This window comes from Antechinus flavipes, chromosome 2, assembly GCF_016432865.1.
Source record: "Antechinus flavipes isolate AdamAnt ecotype Samford, QLD, Australia chromosome 2, AdamAnt_v2, whole genome shotgun sequence".
Taxonomy (NCBI): Eukaryota; Metazoa; Chordata; class Mammalia; order Dasyuromorphia; family Dasyuridae; genus Antechinus; species Antechinus flavipes.
This window is the reverse complement of record NC_067399.1, coordinates 441,690,989-441,715,195: the sequence shown is the minus strand read 5'-3', so window position 1 is coordinate 441,715,195 and position 24,207 is coordinate 441,690,989. Positions and strand designations below refer to the sequence as shown.

Below are 24,207 nucleotides of genomic sequence, written 5' to 3'. Positions count from 1 at the left end.
AAGTTTTTTCTAGCATAGCAATATTCCATTACATTGACACAATACAATTTGTTCATTTTCTTCAGCTCAGGAGAGAATAGGAATTAACTTTGTTTCCAGGTTTTTGCTTGAACAAAAAAATGCTCCTATCAGTATGCAAGATTTTTGTATATGTGGAGCCCTTATTCCATCTTTGACTTTCTTGGGAGCATATGCCTAGCAGCAGTATTGCTGGGTCAGAGTTTGATGATTTTTAAAATATAATCAGAAAATGTTGGACCAATTCACATCTACCAACCATGAATTAATTTATCTTATTTTCCAACAGATGCTTCCAAATTTAACATTTTCATCTATTATCTTTACCAATATATTGACATAAAAGTTTTAATTTGCATTTTTCTCAATATTAATGATAGAACAGATTCCTTCATATTATTGTAGAATGTGAGCTCCTTGAATACAAAATTTCATTCTTTTTATTAGTATCCCTAGTAACTGTCACATAGTAGGTGTTCAAAAAAAAATTATCAATTGATATATTGAAGATTTTCATTTCTTTTGCTAATTTCCTATTCATAAGCTTTTAACTTTTATTATGAAATATTTTTCATTTTGTATTTGCTGCAGTTTCCTAACCTGTAAAATGAATAGAAGAAAATAGCAAACCACTACAGTTATCTATGCTAAGAAAATAAAATCATACACAACTGAACAACAATCATCTTGAATGTCATATCTTTAAGATCCTCAAGCATTTATTAAATATCTACCAAACATCATATTAGGGAAAAATAGGGTACCACAGTTTGAGTTTCACAATTATGTTTGATTTGAGAGGCAGCTTACTGCCTCTGAATCTGATTTCTTCCTATGTCCCAACCTGGCCTATATTCCTATCTCAGTAAATATGGGATAATGATACTTCTTACAGGATCTGGTGAAGGGGAAAGGGTAATTTTACTGCATTGATTTTAATTATTAGTGATTATTAGTCATATTGAATATTACTACATTATACTGAAAACACTGAATTTTTTTTTTTTTTTTTTTGAGGCAGTTGGGGTTAAATGACTTGCCTAGGATCAAGCAGCCAGGAAGTGTTACATACTTATGTGAGGTCAAATTTGAGCCCAGGTCCTCATGAGTTCAGGGCTGGTGCTCTATTCACTGCTCCACCTAAGCTGCCCCCATAACACTGAATTCTAATGCATAGTAGTGTTTGCACCAAGCCCAGATATCTGCATGCACAAGGCCTTCCCATAAACCCACCCATCATGCTCCTGCCCCTCTGCTGCCTGTAGCTACCTCAGTCTAGGCTCACCACGTCCGAGAATGCCACTACTGAAAGCAGGCTGAGCCCAAGAAAGGGGCTCCATGCCTCTGTCCCCTCCCCAGGTGCGATAAAATTATCTAGGGAGCTCAAAGACTCCTCCAGCTCCCCAGGGAGCTGGAGGGGTCTTTGCTAAGCCTATATTAAATCATTGCAGGTCTTTGGGGTCTTATGCTAAACCCATATTAAATCATTGCAGGGCCTTTAGCTTTGCAGCGTGATGATTCCAGATAACTCAAGACATGTTTCTTTTAAAACAATTTGTGAACCAGGAAAGATTATGTAATCTAACCCCCACATTTTATAGTTAAGAGGGACTTGCTGACCGACCCACAGTAAGTGGCAGAGCTGGAATTTAAACTCATGCCCTAAACATTTAAAGATTTTATTTTAAAACAAAAAGTTAACCATTAAACTTTTTTGAAGACTACAGTTCTTATTCTCCTACTGCCAGTGCATTTATTACACAGTCCCTAATATTTGTGGAATAACAGAAAGAATCACTAGATTTGAGATCTAAAAACGTCGTGAACCCTTAGAAGTTCAATTACACTGCTATTGCTTACAACATTTTTCAGACCTTTTGGAATAGGTTTTTGCATCTGTAATATTCTTTTAAATACATTAGATTAAAGGACAGCTAGGTGGCGCAGTAGATACACTTCCTCCTAAAGTCAGGAGGACCTAAATTCAAATGTGACCTCACTTAACGCGTCCTAGCTGTGTGATTCTGGACAAGTCATTTAACCCCAATTGCCTCAGCAAAAATGAATACATACATTCAGTGGGTGGGGTTGATTTTTGAAAACTGCCAGAGACAATCACAAATTAAGTACAGTGATTCAAACTGGTAGATAACATTCAGCATCAAAAATAAAAGTAATGAGATGACCAGTTTTCTTAGATGGCTTGAAAATTGGTTTTTGAGTTCAAATCACATGGAAGCAATGGAATCCCAAAATAGATACCTTAAAGATACTAATCAAGGCAGCCTGGCTACATCATGATTGCCTTAACTATGGTAATAAGACAGTCTGGAAAATTCAAGTTCCCAGGATGAGAACGTTTTAGCATTTCCTGAAAAGGGAAGAAAATAAGCTGAGTTCAGGATTCACATCATTCCCCACTTTGATTTGCTAGAGGAATCTTTCAAAAAGGGGGAGAGGCTTGTCCCTAGACAAGAGGAGATTTAGGAGACAAAGCAGAAATTTTTTGAGGCCAAATCCAGAGATACTGGTAGAGTCCAGAAATTGGGAGTGAAATAAAGTGACCTGTAGGGAGTGGCCAAAGCAACACCATAGGGTCATCAGGACACAGTAGTGGAGATTAGCACAGGGTCCACTTGCTCCTTCCTGGGGCCTACTCAAATACTGGGTAGTGTTTATAATAACTATACACACACACACACACACACACACACACACACACACACATATTTAAAAGCACAAGATATACACACACACACACACACACACATATATATATTTAAAAGCACAAGATAAATTCCTTTCCCAGCAAATAATTAAAATCTATTTGGGAAATTCAACATGAAAGGGAGCAGAATCATAGGTGGTACAGTAGAGTGCCAGCCTTCCTGACTCCTCTTTCTGAGTTCCAATCTGGCCTCAGATACCTACTAGGTGTGTGACCCTGGCTAAGTCACTTAACCATGTTTGCTTCAGTTTCCTCACTCATAAATTGAGCTGAAGAAGGAAATGGCAAACCACTCCAGTATCTCTGCCCCAAAAAACCCAAATGGGGTCACAGAGAGTCACACACAATTAAATAATAAAGAATCAAAAGAACATAGATGGTTCTACATCTACAACTACATAAAAGCAACAATGACAGCAACAGAATCCTGATTCAATTGCTAGTGCCATGGATAGTTTTATCTAAACTTATACGTGTACATATTATCTCTCCCTATAGAATTTCTTAAGTGCAGGGACTTTTTCAACTTTTTTGATTCTCTATTGCCTACCATAGTTCCTGGCACACAATAAGCACTTAATAAATGGCTGTTGATTAATTAACCAACTTAACATGCAAGGAAAAAAATTCAGAATGGATCACAGAAATAAGTGATCCAATCTTGTTAAAGTTAAAAGGTCTCTTTTTAAGCCATAACAAGTTTGCAGTTACATGCACAAATAATTAACATAAAACAAATAATTATTTATCATCTTGTATTTAAAGGCCTAATTAGTATTCAAAGGAAGAAGAAACCTTACAGAAAATATTACAGACAGTATCTCCAATACTGTGATGTCCCAAAGACATTTTACATATGGATTTTACATATCTTGAGTATCTTATTTCTGTTTACAGTCATTTATAGTAAGTAGATTCCGCAAATTAACTTATTTTCTATAGCATTTATTATTCATTAGACATAAAAGAAAATTGTGTAAAGATCACATAAAAAAAACCTGAAGAGATTATTATGTTTAACAAGACCAAAGACAGGAATGGAATTGAAAGAGAACATTTTAATGTAAGAATATTTCTCATATTACAAAAGTATAGCTCCAATAAAAAAAGAATATGGGACATTTATCTTACATAATGATTTTGATAGTTATCGATCTGCATAGTGCACCTGCCTAGTCACTACAGAAGATATGTAATCTTTAACTTTGTACCTATTTACAATATAAAAGTGCATGGCTCATAGTAGAGAGGCAATTTTGACAAATATATGGAAAAACAATTAGAAAAGAGTTTACAATGAGAGACCAGACAGCAAGTTAGTTGTTCTAGCATCTCCTCTTCTGTTCTTGTATTCAGTAATTGCTATGAAATGTAGCTTCACTTGTATCAACATCATGCTCCTGCAAAAAAGAGAAAAATAGAAAATTTCAAAACAACACTAATGATTAGTTAGTTGCTGCTAATTAGAGCAGCTATAGGAAGCTTTGGGTATTTAGGATTGATTAAGAGGCTAAGAAATCAGATGGCAGAGTAGAATCTCTGGATTTAGGATTTCATTCAGATCCTGCCTCTGACACAACACAGAGACTCTGTCAGCTGATTCTTTTTCTACTTTGAGCCTACATATTCACATTCAAATGAAATTATATTTGTCCCACTGACCTTACAGAACAGTTGGGAGGATTAAATGTGATCAAGCATGAAAAGTGCTTTAAAAATCTTAAAGTGCTATGAGTTATTAATTTTACCCAGCCCTGGATAAGATTTCTAAAATTAAAAGTTGATCACCCACTGCTATCAAGATTAACAAATATAAGTCTTGTCAAAGATGTTCATCCTGCCCCTCCTTACCAAAGACTAAAACAGTAACTTGCTTTCCAGGTCCCCAAGTGAACCCAACTCCTATTTACCTTCCTGCTGATGGTGCCCTGGGATTTATTACTGTGATTACTTGCATAGAACTACTTCTCCACAGTAATCAGTTGACATAGTGACACATTGGATAGAGTGCTGGGCCTAAAGTCAAAAAGACTCGAGTTCAAATGCAGCCTCAGATATTTAATGGTTGGATAACTGAGCAAGTTACTTAACCATTTGCCTCAGTCTCCTCATTTGTAAATTGAGGATAATCACAGCACCTACTTCCCAGAGTTGTGGATAAGTTGAAGTAATATATGTAAAGCTCTTAGCACAGTACCAAGCATATAACAGGCACTATAGACATGTTTATTCCCTCTCTCTTTCCTCCTCAAATTTACATCCACTCATCTGTTCCATCTCACAGGAACACTGATAACAGGGAACAAAGGCAGCCAATAAGCATTTAATTTTTAAAAATTGGAAGAAATAATGAGCAGAAGTGATAAAATTAAAAAACAAAAGGCTGAATTCAGTCCACGTGGCAGAAATGTCTTCTACCTGTTTTAGGAATATGATTTTCAACATGAGAACTTTAAATAACAAAAATTTAAAAACAACAACTGTGAACCCAGCTCTCAGATGGAACCAAAAAATAACTCTAGAATTCAGTATGTGATAAACACACTACCTGATTCAGTTTCTTAAACTCCACCACTTGGAAGAATATGTGCTCCAGAACATGTTTAGCATCTTGTTGTTCCTTTTGTAGTTTATTGGTCACTCCAAGAATGTCACCACACTTCCTGACATAGAATTCCAGGTCCTCTTCAGTACCTAAAAAAGTTGGCACATTCAGCTCAACTACTGTCTCCTGCTACAGACTAAAGTTAAATGAACCACATTCTACATAGTCACAATTAATTGTTCAAAACCTTTTGCTAGCTCTAAATTAAATGTTCTTTTTTTTTTTTAACTTCCTAGTCCCATCCCTCCCCCACATAATAAGTAATCCAATATATGTTAAACATTGTAAAAATATGTTAAATCCAATATATGCATACTATTTATACAATTATCTTGCTTGCACAAGAAAAATCAAATCAAAAAGGAAGAAAATGAGAAAGAAAATAAAATGCAAGCAAACAACAACAAAAAGAATGAGAATGTTATGTTGTGATCCACACTCAGTTCCCATAGTCCTCTCTCTGGGTGTAGAGGGCTCTCTTCATCAGAAAATCATTGGGACTGAAATGATATTTGTTTTTCATACACATTTATTGATAAATCATGCTAGGAGAGGAAAATCAGAACAAAAAGGAAAAACCATGGGAAAGAAAAGAAAAAAACAGAAAAAAAAATAAGTGAACATAGCATGTGTTTTACATTCTCTCCATAGTTCTTTTTCTGATGCAGATGATATTTTCTATAAATTAAATATTTAAATATAAGACACTGTTAAAATCATATATAGTAACAGAAGCTTTAGAACTCTATTATCTGCATACATGGAGGTAAAATGTCTTACTAATTCTAATAAAGCCTTGACATTTCTCACTAGAAGAGGCTTGAATGATTTGAGTGCCCATGTTTGCTTGGAACTATCATTTCCACATTATATATCAAACAAAGACGATCCAGGGACAACTATGCATGTACATTTTAATTTCTTTTTTGATAATGGTGAATGATTTGTATTTATCCATATATTCTTTATTTAACCTATGCTGGATCCAATAGCACATATTTGTGAGAGGTAATTTGGGTTAAAAACACAATCTATGACCAGTTAATGGTTCATAAAGAAATGGTTCAACTTATTAGCATTATGGTCTAACAAGCTGGGATAATCAGTGACTTAGGGGAAAAATATCAGAATAATCTGCATGAAATAAATGAAACCTAAAACTATCCATGTTTTTTCAGTAACAATGAGACAAATGGTTCTCATTATCAATTCTATATTTAGGAAAAACACACACACACACACACACACACACACACACACACACACACACACACACACATAAACACACACACACAAAAAACACACACACAACACACACACACACACAAAAACACACACAACACACACACACACACACACAACACACACACACACACACACATATATATATATATAAAAATTGATCAGACTTACACTTATTGGTAATTTGAGCAAGCCGTGCTTTCTCTGAAGAGAAAGTTTCATCCAAGTCAAAGAGTTCCAGGGGAGGTGGTGGTAATTCTCTGAAACTGGGAGGAAAAACCTAGGTATAAAATATTTTTTATTATTAATTGTACAAAGTTTTACCTTAGACAACGGAGAAATTCTAAAATGAATTTAAATAGTTAAAACAGAAATATTCTTATTTCATGATCTTAGAATACACTGCTATTGCTTAAGTACTCCATCTATTGCTCTTTTGGTATAGACCTTCGCCATTTCTATTATCAGCTGTTGAGTCTAGTCTACTTAAATTTATTAATTGAACAAATAATTAAGCAGAAAATTTAATAAACAATTTACTAAAAGCAGCTATACTGCCAAAAGATGAGGCACAAAGTTTAAAAGTTGGTAATTAAATGCTGACTATGAGTAAAGAGCTATACAAGAGCTACAGGTAATAGAACAATTCAACAAACATTAAGCATCTTTACATGTAGAACACATATTTTGAACACTAAAAAGATAAAACAATAAATTTTTTGTAGAACAAGCAACATTTGATCATTTACATAACACAATTTGTTCAGCCATTCCCCAATCAATGCATCTACCTTTGTTTTTAGTTGTTTGAGATTACCACCAGTATAGTTACAAGTATTCTCTGGATATAGGAAGCCCCCCACCCCCTCCTTTTTTTTTTTTTTTTTTTTTTTGGGTAAATGACCTCCTTAGGGTACAGACCTAGTAATGGGATCTTTGGATTAAAGTGTATGGCCATTTCAATCACTCTCTTCACATAATTCCAAACGACCTTTCAGAATGATAACTGTTAGCCACTTGTTTTCATTTTATCTCTTCTACAATTGCAGTTAGTATGTACTCCATTCTTTTCATTTTGTTTGGTATATTTCCTATCTATTGGTCTTAAGTGCATTCTAGTATCCCATTAATGTTTCACAATTTATTTAACCATTTCTGAATTGTTCAACTTTTAAGTTTGTGGAAAACAAAATTCAACAGTGTTTTGGGCTCAAGCCTTCCAGAGATACTCCAAACCATCCTCCATTCAGCCCCAATGTTATTTTCTTAAAGCACAGGTTCAACCAAGGTTGCCTATCGCCTGTAAGATCAAAAGCCACCACCTTTGTTTAGCATTAAAAACCATTCTTATTAACCTACCCCACCTCCTATCTTTCCAGTCTTCTTCACCTTACTTCCTTCAACATACTCTTCAATCCAATGACCCTGGCCTTCCTGGCATTTCCTTCAACAAGCCACTCCAACTCTTAGCTCCATTTTCTCTGACTATTCCCCTATATGTGGAATATTCTCCCTCCTCGTCTTTATTTCTGGGCTTCTTTTAAGTCGCAGCTAAAATCTAATCTTTTACAGGAAGCTATTCTCAACCTCTTTTAATTCTAGTATCTTTTATTTCATTTTTATCCCATATATATCTTGATTGTATATAGTTGATTATATGCTGTCTCCCCATTAGAGTGTGAGTTCCCTCATATCAGGGGACTGTCTTTTTCCTCTTTTTATATCCCCAGCACTCACTCAGCACAATGCCTGACCCATAGTAGGTGCTTAATAAATATTAACTGATTAACACAAACAACTTTATTCATTAAATTCTTTTCTTTGTTTAGAAAGAAAAAAATCCAAAAAGGACAATTTACTCATGTATTTGAAAATCCGACATAAGCCATTTTTACTTTACAATTTCCAGTATTTCTAAAAGAAAACAGATTTCCACAATAAAACAAAATGATTTAAAGTAAAGTATGGTTAACAGCTTTGATTCACAAAACAAATTAAAAGCCATTAAAAATGTCAAGGCATCTTGGAGAACCACATTCCTAAATCATTGCATATGGCATTTTCACCATCAGTTTGATAACCAATCTAATTCATTTGCTGAGTACCTAAAGAGATACTGCTTAAATTCTTACCCAATTTTCTCTCAGAAAACAGTTAAAGCCTTTAGTAACAATGACAGGAAAATATTTCAAATTCAGGGTATTATCTAGGAACTTATAATCAAAGAAAAGATTAATCAAGTTTGTAATTAAGATAAGACCAAGAATTTCAGACAAAAATACATTTTCTAATAGAAAATACTCTCTAAGGGGAAGGTGAGATCAGTACAATTCCCCACGTTGTTTCCAATTTGGATTTTTTTTTTTTAATATTACATATAATGCTACTATAGCAACCCAAATTAAAGCAACCTTCTTGGGTTACATCTCATCATCATTAGATTGGCAAGCATCTTTGAAAAATATTAATGTAAAACATTAATGCCCTATTGGTGCAGCTGTGAATTGCTCTAACCTTTTTTGAAAGTAAATTAGAAATATGCCCCCAAAGTTACTCAACTGTACATTTTCTTTGACCCAAAAATGCTACTATAAGTCCATATTCCAAAAGAGATCAAAAAAAGAGGATAATGTATGGACTCATGTATACAAAAATATCTATAATTTCTTTTGGGAGCAAAGAACAGGTGCCCATGAGCTGAGGAATGACAAAACAAATATATATGTATAAAATGTAATGAAAAATGATTGAGCTGAAATAAACTGTCCTGAAAAGGACAGTTTCAGAGAAACAAGGGAAGACATGAATGCAGAGAGAAGTGGCAGAATCAGAATAATAATATAGACAATAACATATAAAGATAAACAACTATGAACGACTTAAAAAACTCTATCACAACCACAACCACAATTCCAGAGGACCAGTGATGAAAACCACTGCCACCTCCTGAGTGGTGATGGATTCAGGTTGGAGATGGAAATCTATTTTTTTTTTTTTTTTTTGGACGTGGCCAATTTGAGAATTTATTTTGTTGAGGCTAATGATTATTTGTTGCAAGTATGCTTCCTCTCGTCCTTCTTCCCAACTCCTACCCTTTTTTCATTGGAATAGATTGGGAAGAAAAGAAAATAGATTTGAAAAAAAAATCTAATTAAAAAAAAGAGAGAGAAGAGTAGGACTCCGTGGACTAAAGTTCTTCAGAAGGCAGCTGGAAGTGAACAGAAAGCTCCTACAAATGAAACTCAGAGGACACAAGGAGAAGTAGATAATTAAGATTAAGAAAAAAGCAGGAAAGCAGTCCAAAGAGACCTAGAAATTTACTTATTAACTTAGCATTCACATATAAGGCCATGTATAAAAAATAGAAGAACAAGCAATAAGGAAGTTATGCACAGGTATGGTAACATACATATGCAATTTTTATCTCCACCCCTCATATCATATTCCTTATCAATTCAAACCGTTTTGATTAGATCCAACAATGAAGAATCAAATGATTGTAATCTTACACTTGTAGTCAATGAAATGAGCAAAAGCATGGCATTATTCTATAAGCATGGCATTATTCTATAAGCATAAAGTCAAGAACATTTGTTAAAGTTAAAGTGACTTGACAAAGAAAGATAAGGATAAATGGTCTACTAAAACTAGCCTTTTCTCTGTTCTTTCCAGGTGGCCCTTCATTCCCTATCTCAGTGCCTCAAGCAGGTAAATTTGATAAGAATTATCATTTGTATTCCTTTATCTAGGGGACTGATAAAAAAAGTTTTAAACTTTATTTTATTATTTTTTTAATTTAAAAATTTTAGTTTTTAACACAAAGATCCCAACACATATTCCCATGGACCTTCCATTAGGGACCTCAAAATTTACTATACACCATTAATAACAATCTAATTGTACTATTATTGTACCATTATTTAGAACGTGTGTGAAGGCAAAACATTAAAGTTCCTAATCTCCAGGAGTTTCCATTATACTGAAGGAGGAAGTATATATATACATATATATATATATATAGTAGTATTTAATGAAAAAAAATGAAATGAATACATGGTAGTAAGAAGGTGATGGTCCTTGCTCCTCAAAGAATTACTCAATGACTTCAAGACATAGCTCAAGCGTTACATTCCACAGGAAGCTTTTTGGCTTTCTCTTACTTGGAGGTATCTTAGTGGAATGTCTAAAGGAATACAAGCTCAAACATATGTTAAGCTTAAAGATTTTTATCAGTCTCTAAAAGATATGTAAATGACAATTCTTATCAAATTTACAAATATTCTCAAGGCTAGAATGATCTCCCCCTCCTTATCTCTACCACCTGGCTTCCTTTAAATCCTATTTTTTTTACTAGATGCTTTACCCAGCACCTCTTAATTTTAAAGTCTTTTATTTATTTTCTATTTATCCTATATATGGTTTGCTTTGTATATATTTGTTTGCATGCTGTTTCCCTAATCAGATTAAATTCCTTGAAGGCAAGGATGGTCTTTTGCCTCTTTCTGCATCTCCAGAGCACTTAACAAATGTTTACTGGTTGACTGATAGGCTGATGACACTAGATTGATGACACATAGTTGGAAGGGAATAGCTAACAATTATAGGTGATAAGATCACAAGTCATTAGAAAATGCAATTTAATAGTAATAGAAATCGTACGTTTACTTTCAAAGAAATTAATTCACAAAGTTTCTGATTTCCATTACTATTAATAATAGTAATCTTACATTTAGTTTCAAAGAAATCAACTTTGTAAATACAAAACAGGAGTATGGTAATAGTTCTGGGGGTTTTCCAAGTTTAAAATGACATCACAGGTGATGTGTCAGATAAGAAAACTAATGAAATCTGGGGCTTTAATTTAAAGGGATAGAACCACCAAGATTAGCAAAGTGATCAGCTTTCTGTGCTCCTCCCTGATCAAAAACCGTAACTGGGATATTGTACTGAGTTCTGGGTACCACATTTTAGAAATGAGCTAAAGAGCACCAAAAAGAGAACGGACAGTATAATGAAGGACATATAGGTTATGTCACTGACATAATTGGGAATGTTTAGTATAAAGAAGAAAAGACAAGGAGCACGATAGCTTTCTTTAGTATTAATAGTATTATTACTATTAACAATATTAATAGACTATTCTATTTCACCCCAAATGGAAAAACTAGGAACAATGGGCAGAAGTTGCAAAATGAGTAATTCTGGTTTAATGTAAATAAAAATTTGACAATTAGAGATATCCCAAAGTGCAAGACTGCCTACAGATAGAGATGTGGCTTTATCTTCCCTCTAATCAAGAAGACTAACTGGCTCCTTATTGTCTTGGTTGCTGTTTCAGTTGTGTTCCATTTATTACAACTCCTTTTGGGCTTTTCTTGGCAAAGTTATTGGAGTGGTTTGCCATTTCCTTCTCCAGGTTATTTTACAGATGAGCAAATTGAGGCAAATATGCCATAGGTTACATAGCTAGTAAGTGTATAAGGCAAGATTTGAACCCAAGAAGATGAGTCCTCCAGATTGCAAGTTCATTGCCTTTTAGGATAATCTCACATTCCTCTATTTGATATTTCAAGCTCTTCACAGTATGGCTTGAGATTCTTTTCAGGAAGATGACACATTCTCCCGTCACAAAATCTACGTTTCAGCCACACTGGCTCACTTGCTGTCGGCCACATGCAACCTTCCATCTCCTGCCACTTCCATGCTATGCACCATGCCTTAAATTCTCTCTTTTCTCAACTCCGCATATCAGAACTACTTTTAAGGTACAGTTCAGTTCAGTTCAGATGCACTTCCTGTAAGAAGACTTTCCCTTATTTTTAGTACCTCCCCTCCCCCAAATCACTGTGTATTTACTTGTATATAGCCCGTGTTTATCTACCTATGAACAAGTCACATTCCTCTAAGACAATGTAAGCTCTTCTAAGACAGGGAATGTCTCATGTATCTATTTTGTATTCCCAGTGTCTAGACCAGAGTAGATACCTGATAAATGTTTGTGAACTGATGGATATAGTAGTTATAGGAATAATAGCTTTATCCTAAAATTATGCCAAATATTTCTCCAAAAGTGAGAAAATTATAAAACATCATTATTTGATAAAAATGTCACTTTACTGTCTACCAAATAAACTACAAGATGAATACTTAGCTGTACTTTCAGCCTCACTTCAACTAGTGTGACTACTTAATAAAATCCCCAGACTTTTCTGCACTTTGGCAACACATATTCCTACAGCATATCCTTATTTTAATCAGCTTTAATTTGACTTTTTTATTCACCCCTTTTTGTCATAACATTTCTACCACTAGGTGTATGTTGGGCAAAATGAATGACAGGTAGCTCCATCACACATTCCAAAAACTTAGCATCTTACCGCTGGTTGAAGGGCAGGTAGTGGCGTCTCAAATTGAGGCTGGATGAGTTGGAGAGGTTCGTGTTTCACATTTAGTTGTTCATAAGCTCTGTCAAAAGAGAAAAATATGTGAGTCAAGGTCAGGCAAGGGGAATTACAAGTAAATCAACAGATATGCTATACATTCTTATCCATCAGTTCTAAGGAAAAGAAGCCAAAAAAGCTTATTCTTTAACTAAAAATAATTAGAATGACAGACATACGACTATTTAAAATTATTGATTTTAGAATTGAGTTTGGACTCACAATGTGATCAGAGTTAAATAGAATATTTTATTTATATAAAGAACAAAATGTGAAAACAATATACTAAAAGTAAGGAATGTAGACTCAAATTTGTAACTTTGCCACTTCTCAGTCCTGTAACTTTAAGCAAATCACTTAACCTCAGTTTACTTATCTATAAAATGATAAAATTTCTTTTAAGAAAAGTTCTGCCTCTGAGAATTCATAATTCTAAAGAAGTTTCTGAAAAAAAGCCTAACATAGTCAATTCTTGTTTAGGTGTTTCTCAGAAAAATCTTTTCTTACCACTTAACTGGGGGATATCCAAACAGGAAGTAGAATTCTTTTTCAGAAGGTAGGAGAGGACTTATTCCATGAGAAATAAAACTTCTCATGGCTTCTAAGACTGTAAGTTATAAAGTACTAATGATCTCCACTGATATCCAAACTGAAAGTTCCTTACCCAAATAAAATCAGAGACCTGGAAAGGCTATCAACTCACCCCATACAAACAAATTATCCACAGACTATTTTGCAATTTGCATCAAGGGCTATGTAAAGCCAACTAATTACCCAAATAATTATCTAGGATGAATTTTAAATCAATAGACTTTTCTACCACCACTGTGCATGTTATCTGATTACATTTTCCAGTTAGCAGAATTGAGTTCAGAAATGCAAATTAGAAGAGCCTGAAGAAACAATTATTAGGAAGGTAAATCTGATGACAAACAAAAAAAACACCCATCATCTACTCCAAAGGCAAATGTACATTGTAGCATCACAACAGTGTGAAATAATAGAGAAAAGAAATGTCTTCTAAATTTTAAGTTGTCAATGACTAAACAAGATTTAAGTCCCTTTCCTCTGAGCCTCAATGTCCTCATCTGTAAAATGGGGGAATACCTGTTTCACTGGATTATTGCGAGAAACATGAAAAAGCACCCCACAAGTTTTTTATGTTCCAGTTGTTAAGTGCTGAGGACACAAAGATGAAAACGAAACCCTTGACTTGAAAGAGTTGACATTGTACAAGAGGACTCAAGATGGACGAGTACAAGTAGATACAAAATGGGCATATACAAAAAATACAGAAAATACACAATTATTTAGGTGGGAGAAGGCATTAGTGTCATTTAACGCCCCTAAACCTCACTTCCCTCACCTGTAAAACATAGGGCTGGACTATGTCCCTTCTAATTCTAGTTCTGTGACCTCAAGGTCCTGTCTTACTCCTTTACTTATCATTGTCATTATCATCAACAACATTCTAAACAGAACTGAATTTTGAGCTAAAAAAGGGTTCTAGCTTTGTAACTCCACACAAAGCACCTATGTGAATAATTATAAACATGAACAATTCCATATAGTCAAAATTTTAAAAGGACAACCGAAATCCCTGTTATTTACTCCTAAGGAGAGCAAAGCAACAAAGATGGAGACTCAGGCAAGCCATTAAAGTGAAGCAAAGGGCTATGATGGCACTGTCAGCTTTAGCATTAGCCCTGGTTGACAGAGTTAAACAGTCTACTTGTCTAAAAAGGCCTACTACTTCAAAATGACAGAAGGTAGCAAAGGAGGCCCATCCCTCCACCACCACCCCAGTTAGTCATTCCTACACCTTAGGCCTCCATTCCACCTGTAAACGAGACATTCTACATGACCTCTCAGGCTCTTCCTAGCTCTGAAATGCTGTAAAACTTTTATTTTCTAACCAAGCAGATGACAGTTCAGAGGTGAAAGAATCTATGCAATAGCAGTGACTTGAAGTCCGGCTGTAAAATTGGCACCACAGTGCTGAGTCAGAGATGTCATTCATGAAGGGCCCTTTTTAAAAAGGGGTCAGTAGAATCTGAAGGAAGCAAGGCTGAAGTGGAAGCTAAGATGTTCCTAGCCTGAGTTCCTGCCAAAGTGGAGAGGAGAGAAGGCACACCCTATGCCCCAGGCCATCTCTCTCAGTTCTCAGGGCCACTCTTCTCTCTTAGTGAGAGTTCTCTTGAGCCTGGCTTATCCACCTCCAGTGTCTGCCTTCATCCAATGTCTAGCTGTGGCCCTAAGAAGCTGTAGCTCCAACAGCAGCTGTCCAAGTAAACCATCTCAGCAGGTGGTTGACTAACACAGGGCTAATCAATAGGACCCCAAGCTATGGGTGAATTAGGAAGGTATCTACCCAAGCATATGAAGACTCTCCCAGCAGAAGGGTATCCAAGGGCCAGGAAGGTTCCTGAAACAGGCACTGTGGAGCACTTAGAGCTGGGTGAGACACCAGGATGGCAAGGCTCCCCCCCGCTGCATCCCAAACCATGGCCAGTCACCCACTGGGACAATCTAGAAGGGAGAGGGAAGCTGACAACACCGCCTCACTAAATTCCAGTTCACATGTGCCTCAAGACAACGCCCTTTGATGTCGTCCTTTCTGAAAATAACCAGCCACCACAGCAACAAACAAGGAAATTGGTCTTTAGGGATGCTTAGTTACTTTTATACCATTACAGCCAATGACTTTATTTTTTCTCATTTCCTTTCAAACTGTCTTAGCAAGGCTTTTCTCACTAGTAACCCCAGGTTTAAACAGGTCTATTTTTCTCAATCTAAAATGTCTCATTCCCAACTCTAAGGGTCTCCTCTCGATTTTCACTCATGATCCACAAACCTTTTCCTAAGTTTCCTTTCTGAACCTAACTCTACACGTAGCATCATCTCTTTGCCTGCTACTTTAACACATCAAAATTTCCTTTGAAGATTTGTCATAAAAAAATAACCATATGATCATGAGCAGCTCTAGGAGCACACCAAATCTAAAGTACAACAAAACATAGTTCTTCCTTTAGGACTGGACTTGCGATTTCACTAGAACATGGAATCCTGAAGGAGGAGACTCCCTCTTTCAATTCAAGCCAATCACCCTCTCTGCTATGAAGAGTGTTCCAGATCTGAGAGAGCACTATTTAAATGACTTATCCGGGGATCAGCCAAGATGAGGAGGACTGAGATGAGATTTTCCTGGTGCCCAGGAAAACTAACCCATTACCTCAGGCTGGCAGAAGCATTGCATACCTGGATGATTACATCGTTCACAAAAAGTGAAAGTGACCACCAAAAACATTAACCCTAAGAGTTTCATCATCTCCCAAATGAAGGAGCTGGACCACAAAATCTCTAATGTCCCTTCACAAGAAGTTGAATAATTTCTAATTATTCTGGGGGATGGAAAAATTAGAGTGAAGGGAGCAAAAAAGACAAGAGAAATGTATTCCAGAAACTTTTGTTACCTAATGGTGTCAATCAAAAAGTTCATTTTACTCAGTGAGGATTTTAACCACTCTGATTTCCATGACTAAATTTGGATTTGAAAGCCAAACTCAGAAAAGACCCTAAAACCTCAATATAAAAGTGAAAATTCAATTCTAAAAAAGAAGTTTTACAGGTGCTGACTTGATAACTTTAGATAAGGAAGTGGTATCCAGCTGGAAAATGGATAAGTCAAAGAGAGTTGTGAAGTCCCGTGGATTCTCATCCCCCTCCTGAAGACACACTCGAAGTCGCTCTGACAACATGGCGGTGTCTGGCAACATGGTGTAATCAGAAATCTGAAAAGCACAAGATGGATACCTTGAGTGGTGAGAGAAAAGGGAGGGAAGCTATCCAGCCACGTTTCAGTTATATGCAGCAATTATTATAATATTATATATATGCATATATATAATATTAAATTAAAAGCATTACATCACACGATTTAATCCTAAGAGAAATTCACCTTTCATGACACAATTGCACAGAGCAATTGTGTCTAAAAGATAGAAGGGATGGAAAAGTCCAGCAGTTTTGCAAAGTTAAAGCAGAAAAGCAAAGGGGCTTTCTATATTCCCCTAAAAATTAATTCTTGAAATATAAAAATCTTGAAAGGTAAAATCCCAACAAGTCTTTCCTTTCTCATTTTCTGATTTGCATCCCTTTTCCTCCATAATACTAGATATCTCTACCATTATGGGGAACCTAAAAGATTATTATTATCATATTACATTATTATTATTTGCACTTCTCTTGACTCCTACAGAGCTTATCATTTTTTAGTATTCCAGCACAGAAATGTCTTATTAAAACCTTTTCTAATCCATATTATATATTAGGAAAGATCCTTCTCCAGACATAATGTATAAATTTCTTACTGAAATCCATGCCACAGACTTTTGATAAAAAGTGAAGAATTGGCATTTCTACCCCCCCACCAAAAAAATTGCACATAGCAAACATTTCTTCTAAGTTGGATCTTTCCATTGATATTTATTTTTTATTTCTATCATAACCAATCTTTCTGTAAGTTTTACCAATTAATTGTAACTAATTATATTTAATACATGTTATTAATTAGTTAATTAATCAGTGTTTTCCATAACAAGATTTGGATTTCCTAATAGGGAACTGCTCTACTTTTTATATGATTGATACAAAGTATATCAGCTCTCAACATCCAAAAATTAAATTTTCAGAAAGCCATGATTCAAAAATTTTAGAGAGAGGTAGAGTGAAAAGAGCTGTTTCAGAGCCAAGAAAACCTGAGTTCAAGGCCTGGCTCTGACACACCTTGGCTATAGGAGGCTGTGTAAGCTACTTCATTTAGTAAGGCCCTAAGTTTCTAAGTCTCCAAGTTTCTAAGACTAGAAGATGCAGAAATGGTGCTGATCTATCTTGGGAGAAGGGAGTTCTTCACTGAAGGAGGCATTCATCAGACTACAAAAATCTCAGGTCATTTCTCCTCCTCTTTCTTTGCCCTCCCCCCCAAAGTCTAAAGAAATCTCTGACATAATCCATAAAGTAAGGTTCCCTGGTATAGGCAGACTTTCTCCTCTATCTTCTGAACTTGTCAAGTCAAACAAAGGAGTATTAAACAAGAAGTCAGCAGAATTGCATCACAGGCCCACTTCCTCTGCTATTAACTGCCTGTGGGGCATGTGACATATCAAGTCTCTTCTGGCTTCCCTCATCAGATGAGATCAGATTGGAACTTAATGCACACCCTGACTTCTCTACTCTGATGATCTCCTGCAAGACAGATTCCAACTCAACCATACCTTCTAATCCCATGCCTCTCTTGTTCGTTCGAATACATTCTCCCCCAAGGATCCACCCACTGTAAAAAGGGGCCCTCCTCCAGGTATTCACAAGCTTCATAGCTATAATGGAATCCATGAGCTATCTGTCCAAAGGTTATCCTATTCCTCCCCCTTCTTACAACTGACAACTATATCTAAAAAGAAAAGAAGGAAAAAAATAGGGCTAGATGCAACAGAATTTCAGAACAAAGAAGCATTTTATTTGCTTATTTGTGAATTTTCTTGGATCTGCTTTGTTAAACACAAGGTAGACTTTCTGCTACTCTTTATTGAATTAATAACCTTTAAAATGTGTTTTAAATGAGTGGACTGAATCATCTCTAAAGATCCTTTTAGACTTCTCATTCTAAGATCTATATCTACTGCTTAGTATTAACAGCCACTATAAGGCTGAAATTTGATTTAATATAAATAGATGAGCCTACTAGTTAAAGAAACACACTGGGTATTTTACTTTTTTTTTTCCTATTATTTCACAATATAGAGATAAAATTGAGCAGGGGTTAATAGAAATTTTCTGTTAACATTTGCTATACACAACAAAAATTCTGAAGTAGAATTCCTTTATTTATGAAAGATTATTTCATGATAAATGGAGATTTTACAAGTTCAACTCAGATTTTTGTAACTGACTTCACTTTGTTGTTAGCAGGCACTAAGTATAAGTAGCAGGTGCCCCAACTAAAGTAAGAGCTGTGAAGACAATGAAAATTATGCTGGAAAATAAGTATTAGATTTGAGAAACAAAAGAGGTAGTTCAGGAACTATACTCTTGTACATAATGAATATTTTCTTACAAAAGAATGTTGGAAAATACTGGACATGGAGAGCACCAAAACATGATCACAAAAAATGAAAATGATTCCATATTAAGAAATGGAATAATTGATATGGATGTAGTCTCCCAATCATCTTATCTATCTATGTCCAGTCAGACTGTCAACAAGGAGTAACAGACAGATGGCTTCAGAGATCCAATGAAACATACAAAATATAAAAAGACCTAGAGGAGAGCTAACATATAGCATACTGGGTTTGTCATTTAGGAAGAGCTCTAAAAGAAAAACATTTACACAGGATGAAAATACAAGGATGAGGTCTTATCTGTAACAAAAGAAGGAAGATACATCAATGACATCACAGAATTTTTAAAGCTGCCTTAAAAATAGAGATTAAGGAGAGACCATTCCTTTCAGAATATTACAAATGGTAAAATAGTATCTCTGTGCATTAAATTTTAAATGATTTCTTACTTCTGGGTCTTCTGCATCAATCTGGTTCAAATGGATGTCTGTCGTGGTGAGCCACTGGAAAACTACATCCTAGAGGCAAAACAAAGCACATTGGTAAGCCAAGTAAAGAAGTGAGAAATAGTAAATTTAAAAAATTTAAAACACTAAAAGAAGTTGTTTCATAAGCCATTTCTCAATGTAATCTCACAAAAGATTTTAAAACTACCACAATTCTTGAAATTTTCTTTCAATTAATGCCAAGTTAGATTATCATTTTGTTTTCTAAGACATTACCCCTGTAACTTTACACCAAATTTCACTGACATACATTAAAAGTTAACAAAAATTTGCCCCTTTTAAGAAGACAGAATGAACAAACAAAAACAAATTTTATAAAACCTCAATTCCTTTGCTGAAAAATAGATTATAAATATTCATTTCATAATAGATCACGAAATTCTTTTGTCTTCAAGCATCAAAACTAAATTTTAGAGTCTATGTCTAGTTTTTAAAATATTTCACAAGGGAAGGATAATATATGTGTAAAATAGTTTAAAGCAATGGTACCAAAATCCAATACAAATGGATCCTTATAGTCACATATTGAATTAGAAAATCACAAATGAACATTAATTATGATGTTGTATTTTTACTTATTTTGTTAATATTTCCCAATTATATTTTAATCTTATTCAGGCTGTACTCCTTGGGAGTTTTGTAGGCTATGAGTTTGACATCTATACTTTAATGATTCATGATACAGTCCAGTTTTAAAATATCACTTGTTTCAGTATTATTACTACTCAGTCAAGCTCACTCAATCACAATTTTTACCTATGAGAATTTTTTAAATTTCAAAAAGAAAAATAAAATTCTGAAAACTAAAAGGGTAAAAAAAAAATCTCTGATGGTTTTAGGGTGCAAAACCAATCTGCAAAAACCACTTGGTCATTCATGTTACAGCTGGATTTTGTTACTAGTATGCATTATTCTAAATTTTAGAAGTTGAACTCTATTCTATCTTCCTTTACGCTAGTCTCTGAAGTATTCAACAACCCTCTTTACCAAGGCCAACTCTTTAACAAAATGTAATCCTTCATCTCATCCCCTTCCATGTTCTCCAACAGATTGCTGCCACAATCATTCTCTTGGTTCCTTTCCTGATGCTTACAAATACAGCCAACACTCTCCAATCCTTAAAAGAGTCTCGTTAGACTCTGTTTCAAGCTACAATTCTAAACTTCTCTTCCCCCTATCATTCCAATTAAATCTCCCTCTAAAGTGAACAATCTTTAGATGTTAAATCTGCTAGTCTTTTCTAAATCGTCATTCCTGACTTTACAGCATCTGACACCATCATGACCATCTACTGACCAACCTATCTTGAAGGTTTTTTTTTTTCTCTTTATTTTTCTTTCTCTTTCCCTCTCCCTCCCTCCCTCTTTCCTTCCCTCCCTCTCTCCCTCTCTCCCTCCCTCTCCCTCTCCCTCTCCTTCTCCTTCTCCCTCCCTTCCTCCCTCTTTCATGATTGATAAAAAGCAAGGCCATCAAGTTCAAGCATTTTTCAGATGTGGAAACTGAGATAAAAAGAGATTATGACTTACCCATGATCAAAAAGCTAGTAAGTGTCTGTGGTAAGATTTAAGTACCAGTCTCGCTGTCTTCAGTCTCATCTCCTACCCACTACTCCATGCCACTAACACATGCAGCTCTCTTCCTAGAACTCATATTTCCATGTGCTCACAGGCCCCATGCCAAACACTTCACTGGGCCCTCACAACAGCCCCAGGAGGTAGGACCTGAAGGGTATCCTCCTGACTTCAGGCCCAGCTCCTTCCTCCCCTTCCCCCAGGGAAAAGAGCTGACTTGTGCTGAGAAGAGGGCTGGTGCTCCCTCAGGAACTGCCATCCCAATGAAGTCGGAGGTCCCTCTCCCAGGCAGAGGCGAACCACTAAACAGAGCACTGTGTCCAGAGCCAGGAAGAGCCGAGGTCAAATCTGGTTTCAGGCACTTCCTACTTGGATGGGCCTAGGAAAGTCACTTTTCCGCTGCTTTCGTTTCTTCAAAGGGCGATAATAATAGGACTGGGGTGACCGTAAGGATTAAATAAGATAATAATTGTACAACACTTCATAGTGCCTGACCCATAGTAAGCACTTCACAAAAGCCAGTTCCCTTCCCTTTTCCTAATCCTGTGCAGATGATAACCCAGTCTCCAACCCAGCCCCTCCTGAGCCCTAGTCCCCCTATATCAACAACTCGGCATTCTCTCAGCAACTTGACTGAAACCTACTACCAACTTGCCTATTTATCTCAAGGGCATCCCCTTCTATTTAGTCACCAAGATTCACAATCTCTATCATCCTTGATTCCTCATTCAAGCTCATCTCCACATAATCAACTGCCAATTCTTGTTTCTATCTCTCAAATACGTCCCCTTCTCAATACTCACCTATTCACTCTCTTTGCCTCCATCTTCATCTTGGCTAGATTATTTCAAGAATGCCTATTAACTGGCCTCCTGCTCCAAATCTTTCCTCTTTCCAATTCATCCTCCACGCAGCTGCCTAAAGAAGTATGGGTCTCCCTAGGCCAACTCCCTACCCAATAAGCGTTAAGTGGCTTTGCTTGCCAACCTAACGTTCCAGCTTTGATACCTTCCTCCGTTATGTGCTCTCATGTCCAACTTACCTGACCGCCTTCCTGTTTCTTACCCTCAGCCCTCCCGTTCCTAGCTCAACGCCTGTCATAGCTAGCCTGCCTGTCCCAGATGTCATGTCCTTTCATCTCTGCCACTTAGAATCCTTACTTCCTCTTAAAACTCAGTTTAAGTGTCCACCTTCAACATGAGGCCTCTCTTGCTTTCCCCAGCTGTTCATATCTTCCCTCCTAGAATTAGATATCTTGTACTTATTTGCATATACATATATATGTAAGTGCTGTCTACCTTGATGGCATGCCAACTCCTGGAGGGCAATGGTTGTTTCATTTTTTGTCTTTATATCCCCAGGACTCATCACAATGCCTGGTACACAGCAGGCACTTAATAAATGCTTGACTGATTGAGGGGGAACCTGTATAAAACTTAGAGTATTTATAAAGATAAGCAAATTTTTATATAAATTCCATGAAAATAAGATCTAATTCAATTTTTCAAACTAATTGAGATCATTCCTTCAGTTTTCAATTGATCAATTAAAATAACCCAACCTGAGAATCTTTCCTTGAATCATTTTATCAGTGATTTACCTGACCCCAAAGTCTATAGCCTTTGGTTAACATTATGGATAGATTTCTTTCCATATTTTAGCTTATCATTTGAGGTTTATACTTTAATATGGTCTCTTTCATTTATGTTGTTCTAATGAAATGGTAGGAATATTGATGGTTAATGGATTTTCTCAAATATCTACTTGTTTTACTAATAATTGGTTGTATCAACGGCACAAAAATAATACATGCTCATTGTATATAATAAAATAGTTATTCCAAAAAATCTTACCATGATTTTGCTGTTTTCTTCTTTATCCAAATACTGGTCACTAAACATGTGGCAAGAACCTAGCACTGCCAACTTTCCACCTTGGTTCTGTCAATGATAGGAAATACATTGAAATACACAGTTCAAAAGCACAACCTGACAAGTTTATCACCATCTATTCAGTTAAGGTAGAATCTATGACTGTTCAGAGTATTTTTTATAAATTACATATACTAAAAATATCTGTATACTAAATTACATGTTATTATACTAATTACAATTACATGTTGCATATTACTATATGTTAAAATACATATTATTAGATCTGTATTTATTAGTATTAGATCTGTAATTATACATGTAATTACATATACTAGATTACATACATTAAACAAATATTATATCAAGGCTGCAAAACAACCAGGTATATGCACAATATAATACCATCATGTGTTATGATCCAAATCTCATTCTCATTTAAATGCTTTCATATTCTTCTATTTGATTTTTAAAGGTGATACTACTTGCATGAGATAATGACAATCACCCTTATGTGTTTCCCTCCCCCATTTTTATTATCCTACATAATGAGAGGATAATTATCTTCTCATGTTCTTAAAAGAAAGAAAAAGGTAGATTCAAAAATAAGCTATATACTGGAGTTAGGACCTATTAAATGTATCATCAGGTCATGAAGATATTTATGAGTTTCAAAATCAGTTTTTACAGCTATTATAGCTAAGAATACAGGAACAGCTTTGTTTGGCATGAAATAAACAGAATTATATCTGAAGCAGGTATTTTGAATATTTTAATGAGCTGAATGTTTTAATGAGTCAGATGACGCAAAAGTGCAAACTCTACAATTTTTCTTAAATCCTTTCAGGAAATTAATATTGGATACCACATTAAAAATTAATTCATTCATTGGATTAGGGCATTAGAGTGAGGAGGCAAAGGAATGAAATAAAAACCATTAAAAATAATTCAAGACTATTTCAAATAGAAGTTGCAATTGGTAGAGTTTCACAAAAGAACAAATAACTAAATACTGCTGTGATTGGAAACAAAACTATAGATAACTCCCAGAAAGAAAGTTCAAAAAATTGACTTTCCTTACTACTTATCATATTTCATTTTATATTT

At 35.4% G+C, this 24,207-nt stretch overlaps 1 protein-coding gene across 2 annotated transcripts in view; it reads right to left on the bottom strand.

Moving 5' to 3' along the window:
- Positions 1-3,784: 3,784 nt before the first annotated feature.
- Positions 3,785-24,207, bottom strand: part of IFT52 (intraflagellar transport 52) — a 35,506-nt gene continuing 15,083 nt past the window's right edge. For both annotated transcript variants that reach the window (XM_051979268.1, XM_051979267.1), the window contains 7 exons: positions 23,083-23,169; positions 19,602-19,670; positions 16,670-16,824; positions 12,971-13,058; positions 6,765-6,873; positions 5,295-5,440; positions 3,785-4,146 (listed from right to left, as the gene is read on the bottom strand). In XM_051979268.1, coding sequence (XP_051835228.1) covers positions 4,099-4,146; positions 5,295-5,440; positions 6,765-6,873; positions 12,971-13,058; positions 16,670-16,824; positions 19,602-19,670; positions 23,083-23,169 — 702 coding nt within the window. In that variant the 3' untranslated portion in view covers positions 3,785-4,098. The remainder of the gene's footprint in view (positions 4,147-5,294; positions 5,441-6,764; positions 6,874-12,970; positions 13,059-16,669; positions 16,825-19,601; positions 19,671-23,082; positions 23,170-24,207) is intronic.